The 15,012-nt window shown below is 37.3% G+C and overlaps 1 protein-coding gene across 1 annotated transcript; it reads right to left on the reverse strand.

The window, feature by feature from the left end:
* Positions 1 to 11,929: 11,929 nt before the first annotated feature.
* LOC132154210 (pancreas transcription factor 1 subunit alpha-like) lies at positions 11,930 to 13,203 on the reverse strand. The gene is made up of 2 exons (XM_059562794.1): positions 12,521 to 13,203; positions 11,930 to 12,415 (listed from the first exon to the last, which is right to left on the reverse strand). The coding sequence occupies exons 1-2, from the start codon at positions 13,113 to 13,115 to the stop codon at positions 12,213 to 12,215; spliced, it is 798 nt and encodes a 265-aa protein (XP_059418777.1). The 5' UTR covers positions 13,116 to 13,203; the 3' UTR covers positions 11,930 to 12,212.
* Positions 13,204 to 15,012: the final 1,809 nt, after the last annotated feature.

Here is a 15,012-nt window from a genome sequence, read left to right on the forward strand (position 1 = left end):
TAGGAACATTTAATCAATGTTTGCCATTATACATATTATTTTGCAGCATACAGTATACACTAACAATTAAAAGTTTGTAAAATGTGTCTTACTGTTTTTGAAAGGAGTCTCTGTGCTCATCAAGGCTGCATCTATCTATCTATCTATCTATCTATCTATCTATCTATCGATAGATCGATAGATAGATAGATAGATAGATAGATAGATAGATAGATAGATAGATAGATAGATAGATAGATAGATAGATAGATAGATAGATAGATAGATAGATAGATAGATAGATAGATAGATCCCATATGTCCCCTCCATTTGGGGACATATGGGATGAAAAATTTGAATACAAATATAGTAAATAGGTATTGGGAATTGTCTGTATTATTTATGATTGCATTTAGATTAACCAGGTAAATATGTCTGTAACTATACTTGTATGGACCAAAAGCAATATTATGAAATTCGAAAACTGACTACAATATGAGACATTAAAAGTGGTCCTCATAACTTACAAGGTTTATATAATGTTTTCATGATGTCAACCGATTTGTGAGGGTTTAGGTTTAGCATTTGGGTTGGCATCTTAAAAGCCCCTCTGCTGTAAGCCATGTATAGGTGCTGGAGGCCAGCAGAAGATGAGCAGTGTTTTGAACGTCAGCCTAAAGAGCGAGAGAGGGGCAGATGCTCTCTCTGGATTAGGTTAGTGCAGGACCACCTGAAAGAGATAACAACACAGACCAGTAACTAAAAGATCTAATTTAAGTTGATTACAGTTGTAGTATAGCATTAACACCTGTCCTCATATTGACCACATCAAAAACGATGTTCAAAGATATTCATTTAAATCTATCTGAAAGGCTGCTTTGTGCATTATTATCATATTAGCAGTGACACATGAGAATGAGAAATGTACAGAGTTGTCTTGCCATGGTTACTTTTTAATCTCTCTTTTGCCTATTATATGGACTTCCTGATGATTGGGATCTAGGTTAATGAGCTTAGCAGGCATAACTTGGCCAGATAACTGAAAGACTTAATACCCTCTGTCAATATGGAAGCACTCAGACACTAATCAACCTACCTAGATTACACCGCTGTCCAGTCGGTGGATCTCAACAGGCCAGTAATTATAGACAATAGATACTGTATGTATCATTGGTTCTGCACTGGTTCTTCTTTCTGCAGTTGTTGTGATTGATCACATTTATACACTTAGAATTGTAATATATATACACTTATATAGTAAGTTATTTTAATCATATATATTATATATATATATACAGACACACTACAAGTCAAAAGTTTGGAGCCAATAAAATGTTCTTGCGAACTTCCTATATCAACGTTATCAAATAATCTTGAAAAATCATGGTTTCTACAAAAATATTAAGCAGTACAGCTATTTTCAACAACGATAAGAAGAAATGTTTCTTGAGCTCCAAATCAGCATATTAGAATGATTTCTGAAAGATGTGACACTGAATACTAGAGTTAATTCAGCTTTTCCATCGCAGGAATAAATTTAATATTAAAAAGTATTAAATAGAAAATATTTATTTTAAACTGTAGTCATATTTCTCAATATTATTGTTTGACATCATGCCTAACTTTCTGCATATTTGCTTAAGTGCTTGAGAAAAGACCAGTACTTGCAGCCTTGGCTCTGGATGGATGGAGATGTCTACAGGCAATTGCATTAGTTTATAGTGGGTCAGCATGAAGGGGGTCACTGGTCCTCTGTCCAGAGGGCCTGGCCAGTGAACTCTACAACTGCTAGCTGGCCCCTGTCTAAACCACGGGAATTTGCTCCATACATCACCACTGACACTCAATAAATGAGACACTGGAGATAAGGCACCAGCTACTCTTGACACTTGGAAAGAGTTTGCAAACACATTGTTGACACAAAGCATATTATGTTTATTCAGTGTGTCACCAGTCTAAGTTGGTGTGAATAATTTCAAGCTTTTATGACAAACGCACTTTTACAAGCTCTTGTTTGGACATGTACTGCCTGTCTGTCTGTCTGAGGGGTCTTGTTAGCTAAGCTTAATTTATAAATATGAATATTGTATATTTAAGATTAGCAAAATGTCACCATTTTTAAATGTTTAACATTGTAGTAAACTTTTTTTAACCACATTGTGAACACATCACACTTGTTTTTCCTTTTTAATATGGCAAGTGCATAGCTTCAAAGTCATTGGGAAAATTATCAAAAGAAGGGGGACAAGACTTCTTGGACACAACCATAATAAATTTAGCCTTTTTTTTCCCTTTTTGTCCATGAATACGTCTGGCCCATATGCTTTTCTGCAGAACTCTTTGAAAGAGGCATTTACAAACCCAGGCCCACCACATTAAACACTATAACAATCTTCATTCATTGTAACTTATCAGACTCAATTAATCAACCTCAACAATGGCAATTCTGATGTGTTCGAAGCAACCTGAAAGGCATTGGTCAGCACTAGGACAGTCCTGAGTTTGACTCTTTTTCTGCACATAAAACTGCATGTTCTGTCACTCACCATTATTAAGACCTTATATTTAGTCCCACACCCAATAACATAAAATGTATTAGGAAATATAAACGTAAAAAATTAGCTTTCTGTTTCTCTTTCTCTCTCTCTTTTTTCTCTAAAAGGCTACAAAGCCCTGCAGTTAATAAAAAGCCTCTCAGTCAGTCTCAAAGGAGCATGTCTTCGCTACTGCAAAGTGAATGGTATTGTTATGGCTATTCCAGTGGGCTGAAAAGGGGTAACCACTGGTTTGATTCAGTTACACAGTGTGGTTAAGTTCTCCCTCCCACCGCCTTGGTGTCTATGGAGGGTCCATGACCTGTTTTGAATCGGACAGGGAAATGTCATGTTGCTCCTCCCATGGGCTGTACTCACATTCATTTGATTGGTACAAAAAATGACTTGGGATGGTGAAAACCACAGTTTGTGCATCGCAATTTATAAGTGCTCTAATATGAATGAAATGTATGATTTACTAGTGATATTCAGTTATATGGCTGGCAATACTATGCACTACCCTGATTAATAAAAATTATAATAATAAATAAAAAATTATATATATATATATATATATATATATATATATATATATATATATATATATATATATATATATATATATATATATATATATATATATATATATATATCTATAGTACAGACCAAAAGTTTGGACACACCTTCTCATTCAAAGAGTTTTCTTTATTTTCATGACTATGAAAATTGTAGATTCACACTGAAGGCATCAAAACTATGAATTAACACATCTGGAATTATATACATAACAAAAAAGTGTGAAAAAACTGAAAATATGTCATATTCTAGGTTCTTCAAAGTAGCCACCTTTTGCTTTGATTACTGCTTTGCACACTCTTGGCATTCTCTTGATGAGCTTCAAGAGGTAGTCACCTGAAATGGTCTTCCAACAGTCTTGAAGGAGTTCCCCGAGAGATGCTTAGCACTTGTTGGCCCTTTTGCCTTCAGTCTGCGGTCCAGCTCACCCCTAAACCATCTCGATTGGGTTCAGGTCCGGTGACTGTGGAGGCCAGGTTATCTGGCGCAGCACCCCATCACTCTCCTTCTTGGTCAAATAGCCCTTGATGCCTTCAGTGTGACTCTACAATTTTCATAGTCATGAAAATAAAGAAAACTCTTTGAATGAGAAGGTGTGTCCAAACTTTTGGTCTGTACTGTATATATATATATATATATATTAGTGCTGTCAAACAATTAATCACGATTAATTTCATCCAGAATAAAGGTTTTGTTAAATAATATATGCGTGTACATGGTGTATATTTATTATGTATATATAAATACCCACACATGCATGGATATTAAAGAAAAATATGTTATATGTATATACTAAATATATTTATATATAATACTAATTATATGAATATAAAGATATACATCTAAATACACGCAAACATATTTTCTAAATATATACTGTATGTGTGTATTTATATATTACATAATATATACACAACACACACACACATACATATATTATGTAAACAACAACTTTTATTTTGGATGCAATTAATGAAGATTAATCATTTGACACCACTATATATATATATATTCACGGTCAACTGGGAATCTACAATTATATATATATATATATATATATATATATATATATATATATATATATATATATATATATATATATATATATATATATATATATATATATATATATATGTATATATATATATATAATTGTAGATTCCCAGTTGACCGTGGCAGATGAATAAGATGTAGAAGTGTAAACTGGAGTTCTTTCTCCCTTCTCAACAGGCAACCACACTAGATTTTTTTTAGATTGTGTAATCTGACAATGAGATTTAACATTTAAAAAAATATGTATGTGTATAATACCTTTGCTTCAATTGTGCATTCATAGTTTAACATCTGAAAAAGGAAACACCTAGTTAGATTGAACACAAGTCTGTTATTATATTTAAGAATATTGATATTGATCTGTATCAGTTTCTCTCACTAATAAAGCAATTTCACAGCAATTCCTATTTCATACGTTTGAGCAAAAGTCAGTTAATTTGATCAGTGATGATATCACGCCACTGTACAAAGCAAAGAAAAAACTTTGAATCTCTTTAAGTAAATTCATTAGATTCCTCCCATAGTGAAGCAACACAGGGCTCCCATTAAGAGAAAACAAAGACTATCATGACTTTAACTGACTCTAATTGACTGTGCTGTGAATGGACTCAGCCTACTGCAGCTCTTAAGTCTGAATGCTGTTGGAAAGGTGCAGACATGAGTAACTGTATGCATTCTTCTGCCACAGTAAAGAGTGCTTCAAGAATGGTCTTTCACTTTCCGCATGCCGCATACAGCACAAAACCAGCGGAATGCACAGCTTTGGAGGCGAGCTCAATGGCTGTGAAGCCTAACAATAAGATCTTGGCTCTCGAACACATTTGAGTCTTTAGTCTTGCTCTGCCCCCATCGCTTTCGCTGGGTCTTTATTTAACTTCTTCACACTGTACAAAATAAATGATCATATGAAATGGTTTCTATTTTTACTTTTACTTGCTTTAAAATAATCTAACATTTCTAAAGAGTTAATTTTACTATAAACTTTAGCATAAAGTGATAAACAGTACCATTGACCTTCTAAATGTGGAGAACAGAGTGGTTTGGCTGGGAGCAGTAGTGTTCTGTTTAAACAGTGTCGCTCTGTGGCAAACCCCTGTGGAGCTGTTCTCCGAATTCTGGTCTCACCAGACCCCACTGACCCTCAGGGACAAGCTCAGAATCAATTACCAATTTCTCCTTTAACTATCTGTCATGTACAACGGATGGTTACTGGGTTGTGACTTGATCAGCCTGATCACTGTGCTCTGATCCTTTTCTCAGGGATTATGTGATTATGGCCTAATTTCTTGTAATCTTCCACTAACTGGTCCATTGCCAAAGTCACAAAACAACTTTCCCATACTGCTGTGCTACTGAACAGACCAGCATGGTCTGAACTGATTGCAGCTTAGTTACCATAGAAACTTCTATGAGATGTCAGATATATATCATTAGCTAAAATAATCTCAGGAGGGGGTATCGCACTAAAGATGTTTGCTACTTTCACAGGGTTTCAGGCTCAGGTTGTAAAACAACAAAGTGGAATTTTAGCTGAACTCCAGAAATTAATTAGTTTCATTAGTTGGTGGATAAATGGCGATGGCTGGTGTGTTGGATTCCAGCAGAGTTTCTCCATAGAGGGTTAATGGGAGTCTGGACTGGAAGCTTTCCCAGCTCTGGCCCAAGGCCATTTTAGCCAATCACTCTAAACTTATAGTTAAGTTGCACTGCTATAAGTTCATTCAAAGCTGGAAAGTAATTGAGCAACAGAAAATGTAACATTTTTCAGAGTGCTGGGGTTTCCAAGGGTACTTGGATACTTAAAATAAAAAAATAAAAAATAAGTCAAGCAATTGCTTTTTTTTTAAATCACACTTTCATAATAATATAGTCCACACTTTTTATTCTCAGATTGAAAGGGCAAGAGATTCTAAATTATATTTTTTCGTTGTCTATTTATTGTTCTGAGTTGCTGAGTTGAGTTGTTGATGAGTTTATTAATGCCATGAAGCTGGAGGTCTTTACTCTAAATATACCATTTTGTGTGTGTGTGTGTGTGTGTGTGTGTGTGTGTTACAGATGCATTTGTGTTGCAAATACCTACCCGCTGAGAAATGCTTATAAATCAGTTGGACAGCAGTGAGGTTCATGCCAGCGAACAACATACAGGTCTGTTTTCATAGATTTCCTTTTGTGATTATTAAAACGAGACCTGGTGAAAAATGATGCATGGTTTTACACTTTAGAAACCTGGCAACTAGGGGGAAAACCCTCTCAAGTCCATCCTGTCGAACAAAAGACGGTCGACGCATTGAGCAAAGATGCAACGAGTTCTGTGTCCCAGGCACATGACGTGTATCATGGAAACATATTGTATCGAAATCGTTTGTGTTAGAATACCGGGGATGAAAAAGAATGGGGCGCTTTGATCCGCGCCCTGGGGTCCGAGCTCCCCGAGTGCGCGCCGACTGACTGCAAGGCCTTGTTCACTTTCAGATAGTCTTACAAACGCCACTGAATGACATTTGCATATTTGTAATTTGTCACATTTTAGCCCGACTTTTCTGTCTCTTTACGGAAGGTGGAAGTCTGAATATAAAGGTGGATCAATTATCAACGCGTAGCTGTTCCCTTCTCATAGGAAGAAGGCTGCCTTGGAAAATTTGAAAATTAGCCTAGTTGTTAGACAAAAAAAAAAACAAGCACAAATCCACAGAAACACCAAGATTCAAGAGTGTTTAAGATGTGGCTATATTTTCCTTTACGTTTTGTATTAAAAACAAAACACTGCTTTAAAAAATTACACTTGGAAAATTACTGACAAAAAGTAATTGGATAATATGCACGGAAATCTGGAATGGCGTTTATGTGTTGATATGTTAACCTTTTTTATTTATTAATTTTTTAGTTGTTGTGGGTTTTCTAAACCCTCATTTCATGAAGAACTATCACAGTATGTGCATCTCCTTGGCGATGGGTTCGAACAAAGAAAAGAAGAAGAAGAAGAAGATGAAGAAGAAGAAGAAGAAGAAGAAGAAGAAGTCATTAATAAAAGTATGGGATCCAGGCAATGAAATGCAGTGACAGGCAGGGTCTGGATATCTTAGCAATGACACAAAATCGCATACGGTAACTACATGCCTGCCTTGAAATACGAGAGTTTGAATAAAGGAGCAGTAATATTTCATATGGGGCAAGCAAAAGCTGGATACAATGCCTCCCATATTAAGAACAATATTCAGTCCATTCGGTTGCGAACAAAGATCATAGCAAGACGTCTTTGAGGCTAATTCAGTCAAAGGCACATCTCGGCTTCCCCCGCGGTAAGGTCAGTGTCGTTGTGTATGGTCCACCAAGGGTGGTATGGGGTTCCATGGCCAAGCAAAGCCAGATGTCCCTGGTGTAGGGCGACCAATCTGGATTGTTATTATAAAGCACCAGAGATACTATTGTGGGCAGTCTTGAACCTTGTGTTATGAGTGTAAAGTTCAACGATTTTTTTCTTCTTTTCTGCACCAGCCAAATGGAAGGTCAGCTATGGCTTCTAAAGTAACAACTGGCATTTTTCGCGCAAATCCTCTTTAGGTTTGCTTTGACCGTGACTTGGAAAACACCAGTAGGACTACCATTCGTTGAACTGCTGTTCATCGATTAACCATCATGATGTCATAATGTACAAAACTATTATTAGAAAATGACGGTAATCATAATCACGATCTTCAGATGATGATGATAATAATGCTTGAGGTTATAATGTGTTTTTAAAAGACTTAGATTGGTCTGTGACGCTGATTATGAGGTAAAAAAAATTTTTTTTAGCTAATTTAGGTTATCAATTTTGTTTCCTTTTAAGCATATTGTTTAATGAGATATTGTAACATAATGCACTTCCATAACAACCTATCTAAACATTTGTTAAGGGCATAAAGAATGCCTCATAGATAAAAGTGAGCAAAGAAAATAAACATTTGTTGGCAAGTCTTGTGCTGCAAGTGGATTCAAGCTTTGTGGTAAAGAGAGGAAGGCCGCCTTCAGACGAGCAAACTCTGCCAGCTACCCATTTCGCTTTAGTTAGCCGGGCATCCCGTGCGCAAAAACCTTGGTAATATTTTATTTTCCAAAGTCCAATGTCATGGCATAACAGTATTTTTTCTGGAGGTAACTGGTGTCTTTTGTTACAAAAGAGAATGAGGTGCTATCTAAGGTGGTCATTGTCTCCTTTTATGCTCAATTGAACAATATTTTCTTTTTTTTTCTTAAAGATTTTGCACGTGTGCGCGCTTTTGTGCACTTGTTTCCCTGGATCCTGTTTGGCTGCTCAGAAGTTAAATGATTCGCAATAGACACCGGTTGCTCTGTCGAGGGTTTTGTCAGTACAAAGGCTGCTGCTTTCGCACCATATGCTTAATGGATACAGCATTAAAGGCCATAATAAAGGTAAAACGTGGTCTTTTAAAAGTTGGAAAGGTTCCCTTTATTTGATTTAGATGGAGCAGACTACGTGCGCACAAACCAAAGCGCGCCCGGGCATTGACTCGCTCTTTCTTTTCTGAGGCAGCGCAGCCACCACGTAGTGTGTTTCATTACAACATAAGCTTTTCATCACCCGGCTTTGTCCTAAATGAAAGTAATGCCGTGAATTAAAGAAATGACAATATTTTCTATCAGCTTGAAGGTCTAAGAGAAGGGCTCTCAAGCTTGGCAAAAATCAGGCACCACATTCATCATGTCACCCCGCACCTGTGGTCCTGGCATTCAAAGTATACAAACCTATTCTTATTAACCTTAATTATTCAAAAACGACACAATGGCTGAAATAGAGCAGGTTGAAGTCTGTTTATTGGTCGTAAATGTCTCTCTGGAGATCTCCAAGGCTCTTTGTTAGTCCTGCGCGTAGACCGCTCTTCTCCTTTCAGACATGAGTAGCCTTGGACTTTTCAGTTTTCAATCGTAACATCTGCTTAATCGTACGGATTAAAATATGGAGACACCAAACATATGCAATGGAGGATTTGTTAAATCCGGGTAATGAGTTATTAACAAGACAAAACAATGGAGCGGGATGGTGAGGGCCTTATGTTAACGGAGTCACTTTACGAAGCGCCTCGCATTACCCTTTCCTCTAAACAGAGCGCCAGGTGATGGCCAGGAACTCAATGTGCTTAGAAAGCTGTGCTCGGGTCCTTTTTTCTGCATGTGAAAAATTGGTGGGCATAAATTTAATGGCTTGATCAAGAAACAGCAATGCATCTATTGCCCGTGGACTTGGAGGACAAAACAATACTGTCGGCTGACTCGCGTTGGCGCCCTAAATCCGGGTGGATCATTGAAAATGTGTTTTATTATAACGCACGTCATGCTTCACTGTTACCATATTGTGTCAAGACAAAGGCTAATGGTACATTAAAGACAAGACAACCATGCCAACACGTCTTGGAGACGTAGACGGAGACGGGCCTCTCTCTTTGCTTGCTTTAAGCAGCTGCTCTCCAGGACCCAGGCGCACAAAAAGAACAAGTTTGAAATACCAGGTGCATCGAGGAGAAACTCGACAGGGACGGATATTTTAAAGTCCTAGTAATAAAGATATCATGGCAATTATCTGCAAACTCAGCACCGTGTAAAACTAGGGGCGCCTGGACAGCCTGTACTTTGGCAACAAAGTCCCCCTACCCGGGGTGCATGATGAGCCTGGCTTTCTCCGGCAGCACCTGTTAGCCTGTGCCCTCCCGAGGTAATATTTTTGGACAAATAATTAGTGATATATTTGTTGCATTGAGGATCACGCTGTACCCCCCAGACGCGGTGGGACATGGTGGATTTAGTAGGCTTTAAAGAGTTTGGGTAGCTATATCGGGGAATCAACTGGTGTTTGTTCAAGCTGGCAGCTGGCACCCTGATGCCACTGTTGCCATGCACTAATGAAAATGCTCTAGACTGCAAGATTTTCAGTCCTATCCTCCGTGTTTTTGCTGGCAATAAACCGAATATGAGCAGATTTAAAGCTTATGAGAATCTTGATAGGCGTCGTTCCCAGTTTAGTGCGCATCGTTAAATTGTTGACACTGATAGTCATAAACCGTGCGTAATCGTTTCACTTTCTATAATAATTAGGTGTGGACTTCATATGGGGCTCAAAACATTATGAATGCGACAGCTGATATATTTGGTTAAAACTTCACTGCGCAGAATCTGTCTTTAACGCAAAACTTTGACAAACGTAAAAATACAAATTACATTTCATTCAGTTATTGAATTCTGTTTGTTTGTAGCTTGTTTTTAATGCAATTTGTTTCGCATGTTTATAACGGGAATAAACCTGACAAGCAATAAAAGGTCGGGTTTAAGCTTTGCCAAGCCAAAACACCAAAGTGACAAAATCCTGAAAATATGCAATGCATCAGCCTTCTTCCGCTCAATCGGCGCTCTTCCAAAAGATGCTTTAAGGATTTTATACTGTGCCTGTTTTCAAACACTCAACACTCTTTCGCTAGCATGAGGTGGCAAAATACATTGATGGCTCTTTTTTTTTTGGTCTCCTCCTAAACAAGATGAAATTTTACAAGGGGCAAATAGTTGAATCGCCATAAGACGTCTGGGGTCCTTTATCTTAGTTAAGTCTGACTTTGTAACATTTGACTTTCTAATGAGCATAATGGGATTACATGGTTTTAGTCTTGCGCCCTGGATAGCAGAAATCAACGCGTTTAATGAGGCGCTAATACATGGAAAGGTTGGATTATGTCGATGAGTTAAGATTTCATTTAATTAATTGGGGAAGTGCACAATGGAGTTTGTGAAATATTGTTGGCACTAATTAAATAGTCATCTCCGCATAATAAACTTACATGACAACAAATAACAAAATGGGGAAATAAATATATTGGTAAGTAACAAGCAAACATTAATTAATAACATTATAAATGTAATCATGTAACACAATAACAATGTTTCCACTAACTATATGATTGCACACGGTGCATTATGGTGTGCAATAACGGACAAGCAATAAAAAACACTACATTATAAACAACTGAGATGTTAAATGATTCTTAAATAAATACCTGTGATTCAAGTCGCAGTCTATCCATGATATTAGCCTCCAGACGCTCTTCATGGGTTTACACTGGACATGTGGACATGGGCAAGTGTTTGGGCGACCTCTTAATAACTGCGAGAGCTGACGTAGAGACAACTGGGTACATGGAACACAAATGGATACCACGGGAAAATTTTGCCTTGAAGCACCTGCAGTGTGACCAGACCAACTGCCCAAGGCAAAGGAAACGTCATGCCTCTTTTATTTGGAGCCACATTTTAAAACATACTCGTCCCTCTCCTGTTTAGTTTTTTATTTATTTTTCACCCAAACTGTCAGAGTCACAGCAAGGGTCTGTCAGATTTTCATAATGATGAATAGTGACATCTTTCAGCTGTCGTTCTAAACTATATCCAGGGCTTCACACCTCACATTAAAGTATAAATTCAAAAATCACGGTTTAGTTACAGTTAATCGCACGATTTGACTCTATTCATCGGCTCAGAATAAAAGATGGCCTGCACACAATATATATTACCATATGCCTATTTTATTGACGCTAAAATGTTTTACAATTCTACAAATTCAAATTATATATCATATATACCCTAGGATGCATGTTTGCCTAAATTTCATTTTGAATCCTTTTGATATTTTAATAGGGCTTTGAGGAAATAATAGCAATGTCCATTTGGTTTTAGAAATGGTTTTATGTCTATGGTACAATGAAACATTAGGACACATGCGGGTGAGATATTAGACACATTTATTGAGTCATCACATCAGTATAAATATAGACGATTTTCGTGTTTCGTTTGTATAAAAATAGGTTTTGTTTGACATAAAATCCGTATTAAATTAGAAAATATATTACAACACAATTAAACTATTAAATACGACACAAAATGATTGCCAGTGGCCTTATCTTCAATTCAGACTAAAAAGCTGAAACACACATAGTAACAATAATACATTACAAATAAACAAAAGATGGACATATCCATACAGTTGACTTGTACACAATGTGTATACAGAATAAAATTGGCACTGTCTTAGGAAATAAAGTTAAAGGGTGGTTCGTTCTCAATGTTGTTGATGGATGATTTCAAGTGCAACTTTCTTGGGTCTTCTGGTGTCCAGACTTTCGCTGTTCTAATGATGTTCTGATCTTTTAACTGCTTCTCATCAGTCCATGACAGAGAGTGTCCGGCGAGAGGAGGCAAGCCGTAGTCTGGGTCACTTGGAGATGGGGACCCTGAAAAAAACGAGATCATTTTTTAAATAATAATAACAATTATTATTATTATTATTATTAATATTATTATTATTATTATAATTACAATTATAATAATATACATACTTGTTCCTCTGTGGCAAATGATGACTTTTTTAGGTTGGTTTAAAGTATCACTGTGTGGGTTCCGGATTGGCGTGTCGGACTGCACAAGTTCTGCAAGGAAGTTTATGTAGCCGATTGCAAGACGTAAAGTGTCAACTTTTGAAAGTCTTTTCTCGTATGGTAGAGTGGGGATGTGTGATCGCAGTCCTTCGAAAGCATCGTTAATGGACTGCATCCTCCGTCGCTCCCGGACGTTGGCAGCTTGACGCAACTGTTGCATCTCCACTTCGGATCTCATGCGCCTCCGCCTCTTCAGGAAGGGACCGTCTCTGTGAGGGGACAGTTCCGAGGTGCTGTCAGCGCATCCGTACGAGAAAGTCGAAGACGACGAAGAAAAAGAGAAATTGCCAGCGTCACGGTAATCTCCGTCCTGCAATATCCGACTGTCCTTATAATATTCTTGAATTTGATTGGTGAGGAAATCGACATCCTCGTCCAAAAAGTCGTCTGTGTCCAAGTGGTCCCTCGACGAGTGGTCCGTGAAGAAGTCATCGTCGTCGAAATAAGGGGAGGAGAAGGAGTCTAAGCCTGTGAATGGATCCAACACACTGTCCATTTTTGGTGTTGTGTTGGTGTTGCCCAGTAACAACAATCGCAGACTCTTCGATCTTTCCTCTTGATGCTCAAGAGTTGGTTCAGTTTGAAAGGCGGCACGCGAGGCACTCTTATAACTACATCCACAGTCGCGTGCCATTGACCGTAAGCGCCAACCAATCAGCGCCAAGCATCTCCAGCGCCCGCAGTTGAGACAGCTCACCTTAGGATAAAGCATGTTTACAGACCACCCCCCACCCCCCAGTACACGCCCCCTGAGCCCAAAACACCGAGACAGGACATGCTCCTGAACTGTTGACAAAGCGACTGCCTTTATTGACAACTGTGTCAGAAATTATCTCTCCATCAGTTTCCCAGTCAAACCATTAGACCAGAATAAATACAAACATTTTCCTTTGATTTCATGTTTTAATGATGTATGTAAAGATAATGTTTTATATTGTTTATACTCGACCTAAATGTCAGAAATATGTGATTTTACGGCACACTACATTTTATAATACAAAAATAATTAAGGAAAACCACACGTGTAGCCTAATTATATAACTGCAATGCACGAATAGGCTAATTAAAATGAATTTTATTAAAATATATTTAATTTGCATGTAATCATGTACTCAGGAAAAAAGGGGGCTAAAGCTGTCATTAGTCTGGTACAATTTCTTAATTAGCTTTCAAAAGTTATTAAAATGTACCATTAGTGTAAAATACTAAAATAAATGTTCCTCAATAATGCCAAAAGAACAATTCTGGGTTCCCCAAAGAACATTTTAGTGAACTCTTCTTCTTTTTGCACCCTTTGTGCAATGGGAATGTTACATGATTGTTAAAGGTTCGTCTTGAAACCACATAGATGCCATAAAAAAGAAAAAGAAAAAAAAAAATTAGGAGGTACTTAACTTTAAGATATGCTTTCGTTAAGGGTAATATGTACGATGCACCTTTTGAAAAGGTTCCCCCCCAGTGGCAGCTTTTGTACTTCTTTTCCCCTGAAAGTCTATTAATTTTCAACCAATTTTACAGTTATTGCGTGAATTGGGTTATTTCTTAGTTCCAGTGAAAAAATTCCAGGCGGAAAAAATACTGAATGGCAAAACAAACATAAACATAACTCTACAAATTGATATACTACAAAAGTACCTAATTAAAGCTTAAAGGTACATAATTATGTTTTAAGCGCATAGCCTAGTGAACATATTAGTACCTTGTGAAATTTTTAAATATTGTGTCCATTAATATTACCTTCTGGAAAAGATAAAATGTCTATCATTTTCCAAACAGCTTTGTTATTCATAAATAATAAAACAGTGAGAGAACAATGGTTTAGCTCTCAGTTAGAAATCCATTCACGAAAAAAAGACTAATTTGAAATATGTAGGAAAACGTATATCCTGAGTTCAAACCTCAAATGTTAATTTTCCTGTAATATTTTTATTAAAACGTTTAAAATAAATTGACTGACTTGGCGAAATGAATATCAACTAAACTGCATTTGAAATAAATATAGTTGAGTTGCAGTGAGCGCCACACTTTTGGCCAACACATTCCCATGTATTTTAGAAAAGAGGGAGTTTTGTCTTTAAAGTGGGTGCTTTAACGTTATCTTTTGACGCTAGGCAAGATTATTCAAGTGTTTGAATAACAAACAAGAATAAATATACCAGCGGAGGAACGACAATCAGCGGGTATGGTTTTATTATGTAGGGGGCTGGTACTGGCATTAGCAGTGTGCCTCACAGTGGTCGCCAATGAGGAGGTTTGTAAGACACCTCACAACAAATTATGTTGGTACCTGAGATGCTAACTGGTTGGAGCCCATAAACAACCCTTATTCTCTGCTATTCAAATAGAGATGGAGGGGGTCACTTTGTTAGTAAAAGGGAAAAAAGGGTCTGGTG

Source organism: Carassius carassius, chromosome 12 (assembly GCF_963082965.1).
Source record: "Carassius carassius chromosome 12, fCarCar2.1, whole genome shotgun sequence".
In the NCBI taxonomy this organism is placed as follows: domain Eukaryota; kingdom Metazoa; phylum Chordata; class Actinopteri; order Cypriniformes; family Cyprinidae; genus Carassius; species Carassius carassius.

Excerpts from the sequence above, each read along its gene's own strand:
- LOC132154210 (XM_059562794.1), bottom strand. The coding sequence starts at position 13,115 with ATGGACAGTGTGTTGGATCCATTCACAGGCTTAGACTCCTTCTCCTCC. Across the intron at positions 12,416-12,520 it reads CATTTGCCACAGAGGAACAA|GGTCCCCATCTCCAAGTGAC; the intron begins GTATGTATATTA and ends CGTTTTTTTCAG.